Genomic DNA, 23,151 nt, shown 5'->3' with positions numbered 1-23,151 from the left:
CAAGAGGTCTGTGGTGTACTCCTGCTGCTGCCTACCTGCCATTCACTCTCCTTTGCACAGCCCCAGGAAAAGCATTTCCAAGATGCCCTTTGTATATCCAAGAGTCAGACAGACCAGTTAAAACTAAAGCAGCCCAGGTGTAGCTTTGCTTTGTAAAAAGTCCCTTTTTTTCCCTGGCTGTTCTGTAGTGACTGATTCTAAGTGCACTTAAAGGCAAGGTTTGTATTATCTGTGTTACTCCCCCTCCACTGAGCTCCCTGTTGATCACCGGCTGGCTGCAAAAGCCCCCACCAGCTACCCTCACCTCATACAGCAGAACAGCACTCCAAGGTCAAACAAGTAACTTTAACATGAACTGTGCATTGGCCTCACTTTATATCCTACTACCAAATAAAGGAAAAACAAGCATTTACATTTTATATAAGCATTTATTTACAATTTGTTTAACAACTGTACACTTCTGTCACCGTGGAAGCATTAGTGTATTTGACTGGGAAAAAATATTAAACCTTTTGATTCCAATAATCATTACTGAGTATGTTTTTTGTCTATATACAGATATGTATATTAATACTGCTACCATGACAATTTGGTAGTTACACAATTCATAGATGAACTGAAATGGGAAATTAATGTTTTGACACTCTAGGAATCCATTCTTTTATAGAAAATATATCACTGGCAACTTCACAAACAGTTACTTTCATACTGGTCAACACATAATTCAGGACAGTCAAACAAGCTGCTATTAAGAAAGTAAAAGAGTTTCCTATGCAGCACAAATGAAGTTAGTACATCAGAGACATGCTGGAGATCACCTCTTGAGTTGTGAGCTCTCAATCACTTCATGACAGAGATGCTAGGCTAATCTAAGCAGCCAGCTCACTTGCTGAGTTGCTGGCTCTACCTGACATCTCTCTGTTGCATTAGTGAACTCAAACTAAACACACTTAGATACAAATGTCTTCAGGCTCAAGAACAACTGATACTTAGTCTCTAATTTGCACAGACCACTTGGAGAAATGAGGTACTGCTCAGCTTCACCTTGAGACACCTGTGCAGGCAGGTGCATGTAAACACAGCTATCCCTTCCTGCCCCGCACAGAGCCCCCCAATTTCAGGGATCCTGCACCCAGCCTGGCTTGGGGCAGGGTGTGGTCCCAGCCAGAGCAGCACTTGCAAATGAGAAACAAACCATGCCTTTAACGCCCAACAAAAAGTTGTTCTTCTAGTAATGCTTGCCCTGGCACATAACAAGGGATCAATGGCTAGGACCTGGAAAGACACAAATCCTTTAGCACGCTGATGGACTCAAGTCTGATGAAAGTGCTGCTGCCTCTGCTGCAGGAATACCTGACTTGTCACCACCAAACCCCAGATCCTGCCAGCAGGTCACTTCACCACCCCAGGTCCTGTTGGACCACTAAAGACATATCCCCCTCTGGGAGTCTTTCCAGACTGCTGTCAGTCAGAGCACCTGACAGCCACAGGCTCCCCTGTCTAGTACAGTATCCAGAAGGGAACATGCCACAAACTTCTTACCAGGATCTTAATGCTTATCCTTCCCCCTCTTGCACTGCTTGGAGTCCATTCCTACCTGCCCTTCCCTTTGCTGGGTGGCACACACACCCCTCTGGAAAGAGAGGTGGGGACATGATCTGTCTTTTCTCCAAGTCACTCTGCACAACACTACTGATGCAGTGGGTATCCAGATCCCTGAAGACTGAACACACACAGGTGTCTCAGCACATGAGGTGCAGCTCTGCCCAGAGCCCCACTTGACTGGCCAGGGACAAGGCTCGCACTGTGTCTTGTGACCAGAAGTGACTGCAGAGACTATTGGACACAACATTTCTCCAGCATGGGGGTGCTCATATGGAAAACAGGGCTGATGGTTATGCCACTGCCTGAATAAGCAAAACCATTTTTGGAGTGAGCGGAGTACATACGTGTTTATATTTTTGCAGGAATATATTTTGCTCCAAGTGAGCAAGAATGGGGTTGCTCTAGAACTGGACTTAAACCAAACCACTTGCAGTACTCATCATTGAGACTCTCTTCAGATTTTCCTGCAAATCCTATGGCTTAAAAGCACCCTTCCCCGTTTGTTACATACTGACTCCTATACAATCTTAACTTACAACACTACAGCACTCCCACCATCTTCTGAATCTTGCCAGTACTGGGTGTCCAATACAAAACAAAGATACAGTAGTACAAATGTGCAGATACTTAAGAATATTAAATAAGCAGCTTTTTAAATTAATATAGGCAGTACAAAGCATTTTGAGTTACACTGTCTACATATGGCAACTCTTATAGCTAAACTTTGTAATACAAAGAAACAGCCAAGCTAGTGCAATTGGAAATTAAACAGCTAAGACTGCAATAAGGAGAAGAAAAGAAAAAAAATAGTACAGATATAAGATAAACGACCCAAATTATAAACTGGCAAGGACAGTCTGCATAATACTGAAAGTGTAGACAGCTTTCAAACTTATCTCCATTCATGTTCTTTTCTCAAGATTGTTTTAACAATTGCACACAGATTGAAAAAAAATGTTTCTGAAAGAAAATGACAACACAGCTAAAATGTAGAGAGAAAAATACAACACCACAAACTACAGTGTATATACATAGCAAGGAACCAGGCAGTGCCTGTGAACAAAATACCACCTGGTAGTTTGCCTGGCTCGGAGATTATCAGATGAACCTTGCCTGGTTTTCTAAGGAAGATGGAATGGCCAAGCAGCAATTCATTAGTCATTTCTCCTGGTAAAACACCTCCTTCTCTTTAATTTTAAAGATGCAAAGGGTGCACATACTTTGAAATTTTAACAGTAATCAAAAGGCATTTTTAGGAACTCATTAGGACTAGATTTTTATAGTTCAGTATATGAAAATGTTGCAGAAAGTCTGTGTGTTAATACTGTTAATCAGAATTAAATAAAGTGGACAGGTGGAAGTAAAATGGAGAGCTGATAGTGCTCTGTCAGTTTGCAGAACGCCTCCTGTTGAGTTCTGAATACTGGATTTTCTCTTTTCTAGCCTCATAGGAGACTTTTTGTGAAGAGAAAGAGTAAATGGAACTGGGAAATGAGAAAGCCACTCCCCAGGATGGTAAGCTTCTCTGCAAGTAGATCTCCCTTTGAAATCAGATGGTCATGAGTCTTAAGTGTAGAACTGGTTAAGTTTTGGTTATGCAGTCTGGACAGAAAAGCAAGTCATGCACTGAACAGTCCCTGTTATAATAATGCTGCAGGTCATGCAACCACATCACTGCAAATAAAAGAATAAAGAAGAAAGTTAAAAAGCAGATAACATATTATTATTGAAAAACCCCAGAGAACAGAACAGTTATTTTTCAGAGCAGTTTAGTAAGGCTGTCTCTACTTAGAGTTGTGCAAATTCACAGGGAAAGCATCTTTGCCAGAGCAATTCTTCAAATTAACAGGAAGGTTACACACCAATAATTGGGAAAAGCAATAAAACACTCTTGAACAGTATCTAAATTTAGACATAATTCAGACAAATTTAAACACTTCTGAGTAAAGTGCTTCAGGGCACCATTCTCAACTAACACAGCTATGAAACGAAGTTTACACAGTGATGAAAAAGTCTCAGGCATTCCTGCTGTCTGTGAGTACAACAGTTAAAAAACTAAAGCAATAAAAAGTAAAAGGTGCCTGTCCAATACTGTTGTGGTCATATATTAAAGACAATCAGGGTCATAATGACCCTGTCTGAGTCTTCAAGCTCTAAGCACCACGAAAGACTTTAAGTGTTCATGTTTCACCAAAGCTCATCCTGCGCAGGAGGCTACAACAGCATCACTGCCACACTACACTGGCAAATTCTATTCATTGCTTGCAAATGCAGGTTTGAATTGCAAGAAAATTACATGTATTCTTGATAAAATAAGCAGAGTAGGAGCCACTGAGCAGCCCAAAGTGCTCATCACAATGCTGTGGAAGTGAATCTAAGTTTGGAAGAGAACTGGAGAGCTTGGCATATTTCTCCATCCTTGTTGATGCACACTCTTTTTTGGCCAGTCTAACTGGACAGGTAGAATGCTTTACTAACACAACTACGGTGCTTTCAGCTTCCCCAAGTAGCACAAATATCCCTACACAGCATGGCACAGCACTAACTGCTCATTCTCATTTTCACATGGCACTCACTGTGATGTTACAAAGAGCAACATAGCTTCACCAGACTGAAATCAAAGCATGCAAGCAGTTTCTCTCCCTACTTCCTTCTTCCTAGTATTGCACTGGTCAAAAAATGATTCTAAGAACAGCTTCTGTGACAGGAAAATCCAGGTTAAATAGATAAGGAAGAATATTTATAACTAAACTCAAGGATTTATTGAAAAAAACCTGCCTTTCTGATACAAGTCCTACAGCTTGCACACCCCTTTTTTCTTCTCATTCACCAACCTAGAATACTAACCATAGTTGAACAGCAAATAGAAACATAGAAACATAAGTAAAATAGAAGAAAAATTTAAAAAATTAACACATTCAGCACATTCAAAGCAGACCTTGAGAGTGTATTTTGAGTACTTTGGCTGTTAAGCTTGCTTGGCACCGCTTGGGTGCATAGTTACAGAGTTCAGGATTAATAATATGAAGATTGCTGTAGTTAGTTTATAAAAAAAATTAAAAGTTCAAGCTACATAAGCATGTATCTATTCTATTGTGCATAAATGGTCTAGTCCTTTAGTCTCATGGGGCTATTACTTAGTTCAGACTTAATATTTAGTAGCACTTCAAGCATCCTGTTGCACATAAACAGAAATGACATTGTAGCTTTCTCTTTGAGTCAGTAGTACTTTTGAGAAGTCTTGTAAACTCAGGACAGTATATTCTCTTTCAACAAATTCATTTGACAGTGCCCTTTCTTGACCAGAAATTCTAATCTTGTTCTAAAAAAAGTCTGTCAATTTCTTTCTCTTGGAGAACTCCTCAAAATTAATCAGTATATTTTAAAGCTACCTGTTGAGGTAGCAACGCTTCAGAAGACAACAGATATGAGATGTGAGGGTAAATTCACTCAGCATAACCTGACATTGCTTCTGCAGCATCTTCAGAAAGATACAGTTTATGCAGCAGATGATGTGTCTACAGGGGAGTGACTTTCTCTTATTTCCTTCGTCAGTGCAAAATATTCCAGCTATAAGTGAACGCTCGTTGCCAGCCTGGAGGATTACTTCTAAGTAAGGCATTTCCCTTCAATATTCAGTGCCTAATCTCATTAGCTCTACTTTGTTACAAGTGGTTATCCATCCCTTAAAATCTTCCTTAACTTCTCACTGTCCTCTTCTGTTTTTTCAACACACAGAAGTGACTGGGACAACTCCAGCATATCGAAGCCAGAGAAATGATGGCAGTCTTTTTCATTAACCTAGCCAGCTCTGGAGGCACCTACCAACACAAGAACTTTTAATTCAGAGCGCTGCTCACACAAGTCAACCTGATGCAAAAAAAAAAAACCCCACTGAAACCCAGCCATATGTCCTCTCTGAGAAACTACTTTTTTCCTGTTCAGTCTATGTTTGGTCCTTTCTTTAGCCAACAACTCTGCTTTCTGTAAAGCAGTACTTTTGTGACTCAATCACCAAAGCTATCAGAGCAATGCAGTCTACTCACTTTCAAGTCTAACACTAGACACTCTATCCAAATATTTCTGCCAAGCTTCTGCTTTGAAGTAACTGCCTCTAGATTTCTCTTCCTGCAGATTTCCTAACTTTATTACTTACTGGCTTCTACTGCCAAAGTTTGCTTTTCTTTCTCAATCTATTCTTTCTATGTCTTTCTCCATGGTACTAGATATTTTAAAGGAGCCTTTCAATATAGCATCTTCCAGAGCTGTATTAACACCACTTTGCACTTTTGTAACTCCTACAACCAGAGAATACAAACGGGACTATAAATTCTAAGAATTGTGGCCTTACAATGTCATGCCTGTAACTATTCCAAGATTTTACTGGTACTGCTAAATAAAAGCTTTAAAATCTCTCTCAAAACCACTGATAACTCCAGGAAATATGCTTACTCTCCTGCTTACTAATCTTTGGTAACTGAGAACTATAATCTCTGCTTTACAAAATTTTAAATTACATAATGAATGTTCAAACCCAAATCAAAAGCCTGATGGTCTCATTACAACTATTCTATAACTCCATAAATACTATACCATTTGGAATTTTCTCTTAAAATTCTGCTCATTTTCATGATCACACTAACAATAGGAGCATACTAACAAGCTAACAATTGGCCCTTATGTTTATTTTATATTCTCTTAAAGTTAGGGATAACTATTAGGGGTTCAAGTTCCATTTGCAGAATTTCAAATTTGTACCATGCTTGTAGTTATCAGCTCTTCAAAATGCTGACAAATTACCACTTCTGTAACAATAACTAATGCAGAAATCTACTTCAGGAGTTATGCATTACCTTGGCAAGGCCTAAAAGCGAAGGTTAGAACCTGGGCCACAGTAAAGTTAACAGAAAAACCATCCTCGAGCAACTAATGGATGAAGACTTCAATTACAGCAGTTATCATGAGCTACTTCTGATCCACTGACTAGAAATCTGACACCAGAAGAATTTATCTGGGAAGCTGCCCTGCCTATACTGCTAGGTGTTGCTTCAATGCCTCATGGGACTGTATGATTTGTCAAGTTTTCTAGAGCTCCTCAACTGACATTCATTCTTACGTAACTCAATGAGTTGATAAATTTAAAAATGAACATTGTGTCCCAATATTTCAATGAGTCCACAAAAGTAAAACAGAGAACAAAGCTAGATAAGTCTGCAACATCTCCAAATAGTGCAGTGAACCTGGCAGTAGAGTCAAAATCTCCGGGGGTTCACTGTACCAGATGCAAGAAGTCTGAAGTTGCTGTGGCTGACAATGACAGCTTCTGCCTTATTGACATAAGTAAAGTCTCTAATATTTAATCAACTGCAATTCAAAAATAATAATCATAAATTTAAAAAAAAACAGCTCCAAAAGCTCAGGTTCTGTTTCATTGTTTTTAAATTAACACCAAAAAGCAAAAATGATGAAAGACATACTGCTCTTCAGATTTCTGTATGTAATAGTTGCTTGCATCTGTCTCCTTCACACTAAAGAAATCACTCCTTATTTTTACTTACAGCCTGCAGAGTCACTGACAAGCTCCTTTTCTGGACTTCCAGAGGGAAGAAAGATCACAGGAACATGGCAATGCAATCAGTCACACCAGGACATTTTCTTCATTCCTTGAAAGTGACAAACTGGCAGTATGGCTAGGATCCTACCTGGAATCTGACATCTGCCACAAGCCAATAATATGATTTGGCTCATGGAGATGATCTGAGTGCAAGTGAGATTTGTTACTTGCTTATACATCAACCTATGATATAACACAAGATTTCACTTTCTTCCAATGCAAGGCACAAAGTCAAAATGAAGTACTGCTCAGATTTAGGAGGGGACATGTGTCTGGGCTGTGTGCAGTTGGTAAGGCTCAAAACATCATTCACTGAATTTCTTGCTTACCTGATCTTTACACTTAAATTGTTATAATGATCCACCCCTTCATTTTAACAGAACGCTACATGTATCATACTGCCAGCATTAGCTACTACAGTTGTTCTACAGAAGGACTTCTGAAAAGGTTTCTTTGTAAGTGCTTGATTTCCTGAGATCACATTTCAGACATAACTCAGCTATCAAACTGTAGGTGACACTCCTGAAGTATGACTACTTGGTTTAGAGAAAAAAACACCCCTTGAAAGTTATTTCCTGACAGATTACCTCTTTTAGGTATTTATTTGCATAATATTGGTGAAGAAAATGCCTGCAAAATTTGCTAAACTTGGTTTGGCAATACTAGTTTATCAATACAATATTACTGCAAAACACAGAGTCCACATTCTACCTAAAATACGTATGCAAAAACCCGTAAGACGTCAGTATGGCACAGCTGAGTGCAAAAATACCTCTCTCGTCAATTGTTACAAAAAGTCAAAATGTTGGGCAAGAATAAAAATCACTATAAAATTAGTAGAATTTAGGTACTGTTTTGCTTTATAAGAAAAAGAAAAATTAGCCACATTCAGGGCAGTCTTCCTCCAAATCACTGACTAGAAGAAAATCAAGTGGTGAAACTAAAATATTTTCCAGTTACCAGATTTACAGAAAATCCCAACACATCAAGACAATTAAACCCACTAAAAATCACCCAGGAAGCTGCTAAGTGGATAGTTTCATATACTAGAGAATGGAGGAAAAGCAAAAGCTGCTCAGTCATCGGTCAGCAGATGGTGAGCGATTGCACTGTGCATCACTTCTCTTGAGTTTTATTTCTTTTTTTAAATAATTATATTCATTGTCATGACTATTGTTATTTTTAAATTTTTATTATTTTATTTTTGTTATTAAACCATTCTTATCTCAAACCACCATGAGTTTTAGTTTTTTGTTCCAATTCTCCTCCCCATGCCGCTGGGACGGGGGAGGAGTGAGAGAGTGGCTCCGTGACACTTAGTGGCTGGCTATGGTTAAATCACAACATTTGCACATGTCAAAATATCAAGGACTTTAGAATTGACAAATCCTCTTACATTTTCTTGACAGCTTGCACAAACAACTTACTATTTAAGATCATCATAAAACAGTAGTAGGAATATTCATTGTTAATTCTTTCTAAACAATGAATATAAAATTGCCAGTGTTCCTTACATGAACAGAAAGCGTTCACTGGTAGCTTGTCTATACATGTGCTTATTCCCTACAGTCACACTCTGAGCCCCTTCTTGTTCTTAATACCGTGCTACTTCTAAAGCTATGTAACAAGAAAGGAAATAACAACGTGGAACCCTTTTCAATAAAGAAGCTGTTCTTGTGAGAGAGAAGGTTCACCACCTGCATTCATCCACACCCAAAGATTAAGAATTGATGTATGCAACAACTATAGAACTAAAATGCTGAAGAACAAGGAATTAAATTCTTGATGATTATCATTAGAAGACAGAACAAATTACTTACTGGAACTGGACAGCAACAGAGTATATAGATTGCAGTATATTTTTAGGTTTTTATATTCAACACAAATTCTGGGAAATACCAGAATTTCTACAAGCTTGTGAATTCTCAAAAGACAAAATGCTTGTTCAATCTTGCCTAACCATTACTATGAGCAACAGTAAAACACAGATTCAATCTCTTGTTTTGCTCTTTGATGCTATATATTCTTGAAGGGAATTATAGAAAACACTTCAGTGTCTTATCTTAAGGGAAAAGGAAAGACCAACCAGAACCACAAAGCAGAAGATAAAAGCCAACAACCAAGAAGCAAAAGAAGCCATAGGAGATAGGAAAGTAAAAGCTAAAAATGAGGCTTCTGATCAGCATATGTTCATCTCCTCACCATCAGGGTCATTTATTTGCCTGTCTTCAAAACTTTGGAGACAAAATGGCAAAACAAATATTAAATCAGTAAAAGCAAGTAGTTTTATTCTAGTGTGCAGATTGTGCTCAAGTTATTTTAGACCTGCACCCAATTAATAGCAACAGGAAATTATTAGACAAAATTAAGGGATAAAACTTCCAGTTAAGGTCCTGGTATTCCTTGTTTTCACAAATAGGCTTTAGCAGTGTGTTAACAGACAGCGCCAGTCAGATTAAAATAAAAATGGAGCTTTAGGCATTCTTAGGTTCTTTCTCTGGGTGATATAAAATGCCGTAATCTCAAACAAGAACATCAAATTCCCCCAGAGAAGTGTTTTTATTTGCTTGTGTTCACACATGGCATGAGGTAAAGAGTTCTTCAAATGACTAGAATAAGATCAGTAAAAAACGTCCCATATACACTGTGGTCATCTTACTAGATAACACATACTACTTCTTGTCCCTTTAGTATTCTGTACTTCAGTAAGACAGCAAAATGACTATCACCCCACTGAGCTACAGAAATTGTCCTAAACTTCCTTTACGTTGTTACCTTTCTGCACACAAGAAGATACTTTCACTGCTTCATCTAATCTTGCAAGCATAGCCCAGACACATCATACGTTGACCAAGTAAAGAGAATTTTTAGAAAATCAGTTTTTTCCAAATGTGAGGAATAAAAGACAAACGTATATACAGTTAACAGACTTCAGCATCTGTTTGCAGGGGCGGTGGGGTGGGGTGGGGGTAGGGGGGGAAGAATCAGAACTGATAAATTTTTTCAGACACTTATTGAATGCATTTCTTAGCATAGATTAAAACCTGTAATTATCCTTTGCTTATTCCACCCAAGTTGTGAATTAACATAGGCCTTCAGATGATTAATGAATGCTAGTATGTCTTCTTTCTTAAGTGATTTATGAAAAAATATCTTCACTTGGGAGGGCATTAAAATAAGGTAAAAAATAAATGTTGTGTGTGCAGTAGGGTCCAAACAGTCTCTAAATGAAAAATGTTTAAAACTTGATCACCGCAAGATGTATGTATATGAAACTTTCAGCTAATACTCAGGTCCTCTGTATTCATCAATTCTTTTGACAAAAATGATAGGTACAACATAATTAGGCAGGGAAAAAGCAGAACTTTGTAGGAACTGAACCTAAATTAAAAAGTAGGGGCCACTATCCAACCCACTGATCAACATGAAGGTGATACAATGAGAGACGTGTAATTAACTAGCTACACACTAAAGGGGCAGTACAATAAATCACAGCCAGTTTCCAACAGTCAGCAACAAACTCACCTGAAGGCACTGGTACCATTAATAAGGCAACTAATACAATTATACCCTGAATCAATATATTAAAAGCAAGTCTTTTAGTAGGGGATTACAACTGGAATACATCAACAATACTGATTGGGCCTTGATCCATTATGTACTGTTCATCCATAATTATAAAATATTAAAACAAATGTCCATTTAAATGGATGATCCAGCAGCATATTAAAACATTCTAAATATTTCTCAATCTTTTTCTAATATATATTAAGCATATACTTGACCAAGAGGAGTGGAACAAATCATTTGAAAATATTCAGCTCTGCCAGCAAAAGAGGTAACACCAGTAGATAAAGAAAAACCTGAAAAATTCATCCTGCTTCCCCATTAAACACCAAGAATAAGAGCAAACTTTGCATGTAGGAGATTTTTTAAAAATCATTCTTTCTGCCATTGATAAGGTTTTTAGTAGCAAATATAGTTCACAATATTATAATATACTAATTTTGCATTTCTGTAATGAGTTTTCAGCATTTCTTTTAAGCAACAGGTTAGCACTTGAAACTAAAAGCCTAATTCCCTTTGAACAAGACAGTCTTATAAAGTGTAACAAATAGACACAAACGTATCAACTGTGACAGGAAATGTACATTGTTACACAGCCTGTATGAGGCTTTTCAAAACAGATGAGGCTTCATACAAATAAGACTGTTATTATACAGCACTTCTCTAGATGTTTTCAAAACTTTGGCACATTCAAAAAATGCAGAGAGAGAGGGAGAGAGGGAGAGAGATATAGACTCAAAAAAATATAAGCAAAGGGCATTACAGAACAATGAGAAACCATAATAAAACCCTTTCCTGAACTGTAAAATAATAGCAGTAACAAGGGAGAAAGAGAAAGGATGCTGGTTGATTTTCCTTGAATGTTGTCACTTGCAACAGAAGTGGCCTGGATCACAGGGTTTTTTTCTAAGGCCAAGGCTTCTCTACCTTGCTGTTGCTGGCTGGACATGACCAGGGTAAGATCTCCTTGTGCTCGTGGCTTGCCTTTGTCTAGCAAGGAAGGACTGTCCTGAGCCTGTACTAGCCAGTCTATCTTCTGCTGCTTTTTTATGCAGAGTCATTCCCTACGGACAAAGAGATACTTCTCAGTGAATACCAACACATAACACGAAACAACTTTACTCATTTACATTTTGTTTATTATCTCCTTCTTCACCAACACTAAGCTATTTTGAATTTCAAACACGAAGCATTATATTTTCAAGGATAAAGCTAAGATATTTTTCCTAATTCTCTGTGTGTTCTTCTTCCCCCCACTCCTACCATTGTCTGGGTTTGGAGTCACTGTTGACAAGCTGGTCCCCATGTCCCAGATTTGAACATACACTTCTCCACATAAACACATAGTAACTGGACAAGTCTTTTTAAAAGTGTTTCCCCTACCCACCCTGGCCGCCCTTCAGCATGCTGAGATAGAAGAGTACTTTTCTTGTGAAAATAAAGTATTGTCATCCTCTGTGAAAATACCAGCTCACATGGCAGGAGAAGATCTTGAGAGAAAGTACATTTTCAGCGGGAGTAAATGCAAGGAGGAAATGAGGGAAGCTGTGATGGACTGTGTAGTTGTGTATAAAAGCAGAGGCAAATTAGAGAAAGACACAAAGCTATCAGTGCTCATCTTAGCGTTCATGACAGGCTATTGAACCACAGCTCTTAGCTCAGGCTTGTCTCCTGCTTGTCAGTGGGACTACTGCTACTAATGCTACACTAACTGCTTGAAAATACCTTCAATATTTAAAGGATTCAAACATCCTGCTTAAGTACCATTTTTGGCTTACTATTCATGGACATGATAAGAACATAGAACAGCAAGAAGGAAACTCTTCCAAGGGGAAACAAAAAAGATTAATTTTGAACTCTATGATGAAGCAGAATGAAACATGAATGTTACACAGGTCAGGGATTCTTTCTATCTGAAGAGCAGTTTCAATGCAGCCACACTCTGCCAAAGAGAAGTCTTGAACACATTTGACAAACGTGAAAAATCTCCTGGCATACAGGCCCAACAAAAGCTGTAAGGCTGCACAGATCATGTCCTTATGGTTTGAATCATTTAAGTGACAGTCTTACCCCTGTGCTCACCCGTTGCATGGGGCTAAACTTGCACCCAAGTTAAAGGGGTCATTTCTCAGAGTGCTTACTGCAGCAAGTAAGCTGTACTATTTTTCTTGTGACCCCTCATTAGAAATGACTGGAAGACTGGAGAGTGGAGAATCAAAAAAGAAAGTAAATTTGAGCACTGTAAATCAGTATAACTGAAGGGCTGGAATTACAAAACAGTAATCTGAGGTATCCTTCCCTCTAGAAAGTTCCATTTCTGGTTTTAAAACTTGAAAATAATGAACATGTTCTTTTTCATTTACCCCAAGGTTATAATAGGAACATACTCTTATATAGTGATAAAGTAAAATTATTAAAAAGCATTTGGTTTTTTGTCTGTGTGTTGGAAAATGCTTTTCAAACAAACAAAAAAATGTACATGAATAAATACTGTTATAAACCACTGAAAACCACCTAACATTAATAGTTTCTTTTTTTTTTAAATCAAAAGTTTGGGAGATTCTTACCATATTGTACCAGGCACTAACAATAAATTTCTCCTCCATTTCTCTTTGACTTTTTGTTTTTTCGTATTCTTTCTATAAAACAAGCATCAAAAAAACATACATTTAAAACCAAAGTATAATAAAAGTATTAGTCTATACTTAAAAAACAATGAGGAAATAAGCATCTACCAGGAAACATGATTACTACCTCCAGTGAATGAAACATTCTGTCCCGCTCCTGCAACTGATTTTTCAGAGCCTGAATCTCAGGAGCTGCACCCTGGTTCTGCTTAGGATCTAAGGTGCGGATGACCTGTAAGAGAAAACCAGTTTGTTTTTAATTAAATCATGCTAAAGCAATCTAATTGAAGGGAAAGACATCAAGGAATTACAACCTTTTAAGTCAGGTTAAGAAATAAGTGAATTAAAACATCTCAGTGATAAGAAAGGACACTCCAAAATGTGAAACAGAGTGATGTGCAGTTTTAAGAGGCTGATTCCTGTAAAACAATCTTGACAGCCAGCATGACAGAGGCTCTGACTCTGAATATCAGCTGTGATACGTTAGAACATCTGAACTGGGCTCCCTTTTACAGGACTGTGAAACAAAACTACTGATAGGAAAAAGTGACATCTAAGAGGTTTAGTAACCCAGACTCACATATGCAGTTCCTACCCCTAGCTTCACTACCCTGGGGCCACAGTGGTAGAAACATTTTCTCAAAGGTTTCTCTATAGCTAGGGTTTACATACCTGTCAATTCCTCATGCTTGAGGAAGGACTGCTTTGGTCCTTATGGAAAGATGTTATAATTTACCTACCTAAGGTACTAGGTGCTGTCATTTCTACATAGCTCTGTTAAGCCAAGAAGCATTCTGTGACACATGCAGGATCATTATGTTACTAATAAGCCAAAGGGACACCTGGTTATGTTTGTGGCATCCACCACAGGTAGCATGACTGCTAGCAAACACAGAGCTAAACCAAGAACACATACAGCAAAATGCCTAGATTCCTAAGCCTTTAATAGAAAATACCTCAACAACCTCTGGGTATATAGAAAGAGACTTCACATCTTTTGATTTTTTTCTCCCATTTCAGAATTGTCTCCAGATGCTGAAATAAAACAATGCTTTAAATTCTAGTAAGTAATTTTTATTGAATGGTACTCATGAAGGAAGATTCATAAAAGTGTACTATGTTTCTAAGAAAATACACATTAGACCTGGATATAGTTTCTATAGTGGAAGGCTGAAATGATTGGACTTGTCTTCACCAAAAAAAAAAAAAAATACTGAAAATTGATTAAGAAGATCAGAAAAAGCTAATGTAACTAAAATAATTAATGTTACTGTTGCATAAAACACCCTATAGTAACCCAGTAGATACAAATAAACCTTATTGTGACTTTGTCATTCACTGGAATACTCTGAGACACAGTCAGCAACATAAGATGTAAAAAAACCCCAAAAAAACAAGAAAAGAGATTTGTTTCAATTTCCTGAAGACTCTTGAAACATCTCACAAGAAGTCACTGAGGAAACTACACAGAAGTAAAGGAAGGAAGCATAAAGTTTTGTCAAATTAGAAACCTACTTGCACATTGCAATTTAATGAGACGCAGTGGTAGCAAAGATCTTGATACTACCATGACCAGATGAACAAAGACACAGGTATGCTTTTAAGAAACTCAAATAAAATATCAATGTATAGTAAGAGAAGAAATGGGACAATGACTGAAATCACAGTATTGCCATTTCAAAGCTGGTAGTATACCCACATCTTCAATAGCATACTTAAATATTAGCCACCTTCTTGACAGAAGCATATATTAAACAGTAGAGGCAAAGAGAATGCTGAATGTCAGAGAAATGTAACAGCTCTCAAAGGTTGTTCAGTTAAAAAGAGCACTTTACTTGGAAAAAGCATCAACAAAACAGTTCATATAAAAACAGTTTCTAAACCAGTTAGCTAAACCAGAACATTAATAGAAATCAGGGGCAAAAGATGAACAAAGAAAGCAAAACCAAATTTAAATTGGTAAAGATGGCTCTGGCACATGTGTAATTACCTCTGCCTGTAAATTCTGAGTCGCTCAAAAAGAATAAGCAATTTATGTGAGCAATTAGGACCTGATGAAATCTGAAGTAGGTTAAAGCTGTATTTATAAAAAAGTATATCAAATTATCTGTTCCAGGTAAGACAAGACATTACTGACTGAGCACCACAAGAAGTCTACACCACTCAGAAACATACACAAACAGATCCAGCCACCTGGGAAGGAAAGAACTCCAAACTTCCTTTTCCCTCTCTGCCAAACTGATAAAACCAGAGTTTGTTGGTCCAACTGTGCCTGTACTTGGTGTTACTAAGCTATATTTGTGTGTACAAAGAGGTAGAACTCTTCATGATAACTATGCAGAAGTGCCCAAAAGTCCCAGCACAAATATCAATTAAAGAGTACTTTTGCTCGCAGACCTTCCTTCCCTTGAATTGGTTTAGATGGGTGTTGAGGTTTGAACTCAGCCGGCAGCCAGACGCCACGTGGCCGGCCGTTCACCTCCCTCCCCCCCCCCCCCCGCCCTCTGGTAAAATAGGGGAGGGACAAAAAGAAAATAATTCGCAGGTTGAATAAAAAGAAAGAATTTACTAAATATAACAAGAGAAAAACAGTAACAATAGCGAGTCCAAAAAGAAACGGGTGAAATGCAGCAGTGGCTACCGAGCGCGGCACCCGGGCCGGACCGAACCGAAATCCTGGAGTGCCTGAGAGAACCCTCCCCCTATATCCCTGGGCATGACATCACATGGTATGAAATACTCCAGTGAAAGTTAACCCCATCCTGGTCGAAACCAGGACAATGGGTGATTCTCCAATTCTAAAATACAGCACAGCTACTTCGATTTATTTCCATACCACCGTTCCTAGTACAGGCACTGCTTCAGCTGATCTATATACATTTGTCACTCAGAGACAGAAGTCTGAAAGAACTTCTGCAAAGAAATAGGTTATCACAGCATTAGAAAGGGTTTAACACCCTCTCCTTGTCATCAGCTGACATGAAAGCGTGCTTAACAAGGTTTGTCTGGGTGACTCAAAAATCTGTAGCAGTGAGTATAGATTTGTACAGAGGCATCAGAAGGGCTAATGGATAGGTAGCAAAAGGGGACAGTCATGGACACAAAACCAGGGCAAAATCTGCAGAATTAATCAGTATTAGGTACCGTAATGATACAAAGATACAAAGATCTGACTGGGCCTTCCTTCTCTTTTACTTGCAAGTGTGTATACAGTTACCTCCTTTATTCTTATCACTGCACAGTGTGGTAGTGTGGTACAGTCTGTCAGAGAGGAATCATTGAAGTGGAACATATATACTTACACTTTTGGCCTTTTCCAAATACTTTTTGTATCGTTCTTCCATTTGCTTCATCTCCTCCTCCTTTTTCCGTAAAGCTTCTTGTAATTCTTCAATTTTGAGTGCTTTATGTCAGGAGATGCACACATTGGAAAATAACATAATTATATTATGTTTATTTTCATGTTTTTCAACAGACATTTAAGGCACAGCTGGAATTTGTTTCAGTTAAGATAAGCTAACGTAAGGAACATGATGTAGCAGGTACCATAGTTTTAATTACTAAACATCTCAGAAACACTATAAAAATGTACTCCTATATAGTCTCATGAGATAGTTGTTTGTACACAGATTTTGCTTTTTTTAAATTATGAAAAAATAAAGAGAAATGGAATCATAAAACAATCCCATTACTGAACACACATTCTGAGTTTAGTAATGAATTACAGATTCCATAATATCTTGGTATTGTAACTCAGATAAATATGAGTTTTCCTATTCTATTAAGAGGAATAATTCTTCACAGGCACAACTCTTGCTTAAATCTGTTAAACTGCAACACTGAACACAATTTATCAGAGTCAAGGCCTGAATATAGTCAATTTAATTTTCCCCCCACATTTTCTTAAGCAGCAGCACAAACCAGTAGGACAATTTCATTACACAGCTTTTTCCTGTGTTGATACAAGAATATGTCAAGGCACTATTGCTTGTACATCTTTGATACATCATCTCAGATCTCAGAAAAAAAAAAAAAAAAAAAATCAATTGCATCGTCCTGGATCAAACAGCATATAACACTGATGTCTGGTTCTCGGACATTAGTTACTTGGCAACCCTTAGTCCATCTGTTTTGCGGCCTCATTTTGAAACATTCTTTTGTATTTTTCCTACAGTTTCTCTCTAAGCACTCAGAAAACACTAAGCTGGTAACAGGATCAACTAAGATTTTCACTGATCAGTAAGAGGACCAAGAGCAGATGGTTTGCAAGACTGCCAGAATTCATTTTTTCAAAATGTGCCATGATTCTTGAATAACGCCCAAGCATTTTGGCCATATCCAGCATAGTTAAAAGAATCTGAAAAAATAATTTACGCACCTTTTCTGAGTGTGGAAAGAAAGGAAGAAGGTACAACTATTTTTATTTTACCAAGAGAAAAGATCAGACCTAGGTTTTTAAAACACAACTTGCAATTTCAGTAAACTACAGAAGCCTCAATATGCCCTAATGTTTAGAAGCTAGTGAGTCAGAAGACCACTATTACACTCGCACTGAAGCTTATCAACTATGACAGAATTATGTGTTTATTAGCCAGTCATTAAGTCCATCGACCATTAAGTCATTTTCAAGTGTCCTAACATTTTGTAAGATGTGGAATTTATAACATTCTGCAGTTCTAGCTCAACACAAATGAAAATTCTTTTTGGATACAGAATGTATGTAATGAATACTGAACTGATATTTTCATCTTCTCCATCTCTTTATGAATAGAATTGCACAAACCAGAAAAGCTGCCATTGGTTGCAATCTTTTGCCTTGTTCTCTAACAAATAGGCTTGAAAAAAACCTATCTACCTCCTTCAATACTTCTCAGGAAAAAAGTAGCATTAATGTGCTAAGCAGTTGGATGCTGGGTTCTGGATAACACCTGAGCAATATGACATATATCCTATATTCTTCGACCAATTTCAAAAAATTTTCTCAAATTACAACACAGTTCTGAAAGCACACTGAAGGAATACATATTGTGAGTTAAAAATAAGACAGTGGATGGCAGCAAGGATCTCCTAAACTAGAGTCTTAGGAGACATGACAGTTCTGAACAACTGATGTTCAATGACAGGTATGACAGTGACTTGGTATTTCTATGACCATTGTAAATTCTCACTATGGTGGCCTCTAAAATGTGATCCTCTGCATTTCAAGTGTTAGAAGAATTTTTTTGGTCATCATAGCTTCCAGAGAGACTAACAACTTACATACCACTGCCATTTAAAATGTACATTTTGTTTGTCTTGCACCTCCTATAGGTATTATAATTAAAGACCTTGCACATGAAATACTTTACAAAGAAAAGAATGGACTGCACGGGTAACTCACAACTGTTATTGCATCTTGGTTCCAAATCTTCTATAATAGCTCGTTTCTTCTGTAGCTCATTGTTAGCTTCATGGAGCTTCTCACTGTTACAAACCATAAAAGCACATATTGTTTTCCCAATATTTTTACTGCGCTTGAATGAACTTTAAATGATACAAAAAATCCTCAGATAGTGATATATCTTATGATTGATTGATTTTTGCTGTGGGGCACGAGGACAAATGACAGTGCCACTGTGGAAATATTTGTTAAATAAGCTGAAAAACATTACGGTGTATGGAGAACAGTCAGCTTCGTTCTCAGTAATTATAAACTCAATTTAGAATTTACAGTTAATTGTACAATGCATGCTCAAAATGAATACTCGTAATTGAGATTACACTAAGAAAGAATGGCTAAACCCACAGGCAACAGAAATGACTTTATTTTTGCAAGCCAGTCAAAAAAGCAGACAGCTCTTTGCGTTTTAGGGAAATAAAAGAGGTGCAGAAATAGCAGAACAAAAAGGTAACACTTTCTAAAAAGTTACCTTTTTGTCACAATGTATACTAAAAAGTAAACAAATTAATTTTGTTTACATTAATATGCTTTCCTCAGAACAAAGTTACTTACTCCTCTTGAGTAAAGATTTGCACAATGTTAAACAAAGTTTCTCAACAACCACAAAATGATGGTTCCTTCATTGCTCTTACTGCTTTCACAAAGGTTTTCTATGAGATGTAAATAGTATCTGAACAGCAGATTCCCAAACATTCTGTGTTATCCAATTTCTCTTAGTTGTATATTTTCCAGATGCATGATTAATGACTGCCTTCCTTACCATATGGAAAACACATCATTGCAAATGGCAAACAAAATAGGCAAGCAAAATACTTACAGATGTTCTTCAAGTTTCTTTTTCAGAAGAATTGACTAAAATAGAAAGTTAGATGTTTTATTCTAATATATTGTGGAGCTTTAACATAATTTCAAAATTATTTAAACCATATAATTGTGACATTCTAACCAAAATCAAACTTTTTACTTCACTCAGTTTTAGATCACAACTTAAAAGCCATACTCTGTGGTAGCAATCCTTCTCTCCATAGCTGTGTGACTCTCCTGAAATTAGAGTGCTTTATAATTTTATAAATATTTTCCCAGGAACTAGATCAATAAAAGTAAGATCCAGTTGTTTTATTTTCTTCAGTATTTTTGTAATTAGACTTAATAGAGTAACCTGAAATTGGAAAGTGCAGCAAAATTAGCTAGAAGAGCTGCCCTACAAATACTGCAATGTAATCTGCACGAAGACATGTAGGAAATCAGTTGAATAAATTCCTGTCCCCATAGAAACTAGAGGCAATAGACTGTTTCTGACTGGAGTATAGCAGAAATGTTACCCTTTTTCTGTTTCTCATCTTTATTGATTACAGACACATAAAAATTATCATACAACTTACAGTGTTCCACTTTCTGGTTAAATAACATTTAGATAGGCTCTCTGAATAAAATCTTCCAGGTAAATTTTATTTTAATTTTAAACTCACTTCATACACAGTGAGTACCTTTCAAAAAAAAAACCAAAAAACAAAAAACAAACCACCCCAATAAATGTCTATAAACTGAAAGTAGTGTTAAGTAAATAGAAAGCCATACTCACAATAGCCTTGAGCAGAAGCCCATGCCAAGAAACAGAGATGACATTAGTATAAAGCAAAACAGCAGCCAACAGAAGAAACTTTAGAAAGTCATGAACAGAAAAAGTTAAAGCTATGCACTTTTTCACGCATGTGCATTTTTCTCCTCTGTTCTCATCAGCAGTTTCATCCTGTAACATTTTCTAAAGCATATCACTAAAACCAAAAATACAAAAATAGTAAAGAAGCACATTTATAAATAGCTGTGTTTAAACCAGAATTTCAAAGGAGAGCAACTGCTATTTTGGAAAGTGATTTTAAAACAAAAATCATACAAGTAACAAAACAGGAGAAAATACACAGTCTACTGGGCTAGAAGCAAAATTAAGAGATGCATGTGTTTTTGTGGAGTGATTCTGAACTGTGTTATTGCCACACTGATTAAATACAAGACCAATGTAGAATATATAAATCAGAAACTGCCTTTTTGGTTTGTCCACTACCAATCACATTGGAGGTCTAGTATGTGACTGATGGTCCAGAACACCATCAAAATGTAAGATAAAATAATCAAGAAAGTTACTTCATTGCTTTTTCTCCAGTGGTCTTCCAACAAAGGTTTAAGACACCTGGCCAACAGAGACAATTACTGTGTGCACCCAAAAAAAGCTTTTAGGTTTGTTGTAGTGTAAATACTTCAAAATATTGTCTTTGATCACACTCCTGGGTCATGCTTTTTTGTTATTTCCTTATTGCACTGTAAGAAAGGGGAGGATGATGTAAAAACAAGCCAGCATGACTCTACTGACTTCAGCGTCAGAAATTTGTAGCAGCTAAGGATCTGCAGGTTTTGACCATCTGGCTTTTTACTTTTCCAGTCCTCTAAACAACTGCAGCAACACCATCTTTTCTTTAAAAATAAATGTTTATATGCATCTTTCTCGGTCACAAAGCATTTGAACTGGCACCATCACTTATGTCTGATCATTTAGGGGACTACTGCTTGGTTTGGACAAGAAAGGGAAAAGTTGGCAGGAGTGTTCATTTGCCTAAGGTAAGAAAATAAAAATTGAACTCAGCTTTTCTTTTGTAATCCTTGTATTGCACTTAGGCTTAGCTTGGAACAGATACAACTACTTGTCAGCATTGATTCCATGGGTATATTTTCCTACATATTATTTGCATAGTACCAGCACTGTTCTGGGAGTAACCCCTCTCCCATCTAACCAGATTGTATGTTCTCACAAGCAAGAAATTAACAAAGATAAACAGCACACACAATTAAAAGAAGTGGGACTGAGTTTATGCAGAGTAGTTTACCCAAGATACAAGAATAGGAAAAAGAATGGTAAAATATGTGATTTTAGCCACCCTAAGATCCTGTATATACTTGTAGCAAGGCAAATAAATTACTCTAAATATGGGCAAATATTTTTTTTTTGAAGGCTCAGTTAGCCTCAAAGCCACATATCCAAATCCTCTGCTCCCAATAAGTAATTATTGTAATTGTTGTTCTCTCATATGAACACCACTCTCTTAAAAGATCCCAATTTAAAAAAAAAAAAAACCTTTACCTAATTTTGAGCTAGTTTTACATTTAACTTCATTCAAATGTTTTATCTGTTCATAATAGAAGAACATTTCTGTAACCAAACTGTAAAAATCAGCAAACGCACACTTGTTGTTTTAGTTTTTCCCCCCACTGCTAACAAGTTTCACTTACAAAACACCAGAAAAAAATACTCTGGTGTGGTTTTAGAAAATAGGTATCCTCCCCAATATTGAATTGCTCTTTTCTTTTACATCAAAAAACCTACAGAAATAAAGACTTTTTGCTGGAAAATTCCTTAATGATTAAACAAGCAAAAGGAACAGGTCTTTCCCCTTTTTGAGGACAAAGTTTGGTTTTGTTCTGCATGTTAAGGCCACAGGCAGACAGCTAGGGTCTATCTTGAGGTTAAGCTAACAACAGGATGAGGGAAACTGGCACATGACTTGAAAAGATTGCTTGATGAGACTGGTAATACCGTGAGATGATGACAAAAGTTATAAACAGCGCCAAGAGGGATGGTCAGATTTCACAGACGCTACAAGTAATCATAGAATCATAGAATAGTTTAGGTTGGAAGGGACCTTTAAAGGTCATCTAGTCCAATCACCCTGCAATGAACAGTAGCATCTTCGACTAGATCAGGTTGCTCAGAGCCCCCATCCAACCTGACCTTGAATGTTACCAGTGATGGGGCACCTACCACCTCTCTGGACAACCTGTTCCAGTGTTTCAACAAATCAGCAAAGTGGCTGAACTTCACAGGTAACCGAACAGATAACAGTTTTGGGGACTTTTAGGGAGGTGTCAAGTCAGAAGGACTTAGTAACTGTATCAGTAACAGCATATATGGCCAAGATTGCATATATAACAGTAGGAGAAACACCCTGTGTGGTATGGATTTAGCACAACTAGGTCCAGTGGCATAGAACTAACTAAAGGCAGGTTGTTGATATACAAAGGGATTAAGGCAGAGAAAGGGGAGAACAACGATGACAAGAGTGACAAGGCAGCATGCAAATGATGTAGTTGAAGCTGTTACAGGTACCTGTTGAGCAGCCCTACACATGACCACTCCATTCTGGAGGACAAGAAATCAAATGTGCTATTCTGACCACACCAGGCATGTCTGAGTTGAATCACTAGTTGGGAAAACTGGGATAAGGGAGGCCTTTCCCTGGCTAGCAAGG

At 37.4% G+C, this 23,151-nt stretch overlaps 1 protein-coding gene across 5 annotated transcripts in view; it reads right to left on the bottom strand.

Annotated features, from left to right (window-relative positions):
• Positions 1-408: 408 nt before the first annotated feature.
• Positions 409-23,151, bottom strand: part of HOOK3 (hook microtubule tethering protein 3) — a 91,074-nt gene continuing 68,331 nt past the window's right edge. For 3 of the 5 annotated variants that reach the window (XM_074855488.1, XM_074855490.1, XM_074855493.1), the window contains 7 exons: positions 19,671-19,705; positions 18,794-18,876; positions 16,716-16,816; positions 13,541-13,645; positions 13,354-13,425; positions 11,714-11,850; positions 409-3,279 (listed from right to left, as the gene is read on the bottom strand). In XM_074855488.1, the coding sequence (XP_074711589.1) occupies positions 3,264-3,279; positions 11,714-11,850; positions 13,354-13,425; positions 13,541-13,645; positions 16,716-16,816; positions 18,794-18,876; positions 19,671-19,705 (549 nt within the window). In that variant the 3' untranslated portion in view covers positions 409-3,263. Of the gene's footprint in view, positions 11,851-13,353; positions 13,426-13,540; positions 13,646-16,715; positions 16,817-18,793; positions 18,877-19,670; positions 19,706-23,151 lie in introns of all 5 variants that reach the window. The other 2 variants (XM_074855489.1, XM_074855492.1) reach the window with 2 other exon arrangements.

Source organism: Strix uralensis, chromosome Z (assembly GCF_047716275.1).
Source record: "Strix uralensis isolate ZFMK-TIS-50842 chromosome Z, bStrUra1, whole genome shotgun sequence".
Taxonomy (NCBI): domain Eukaryota; kingdom Metazoa; phylum Chordata; class Aves; order Strigiformes; family Strigidae; genus Strix; species Strix uralensis.
Note: the sequence above shows the minus strand (reverse complement) of the source record. Positions and strands in the feature narration are given on the sequence as shown.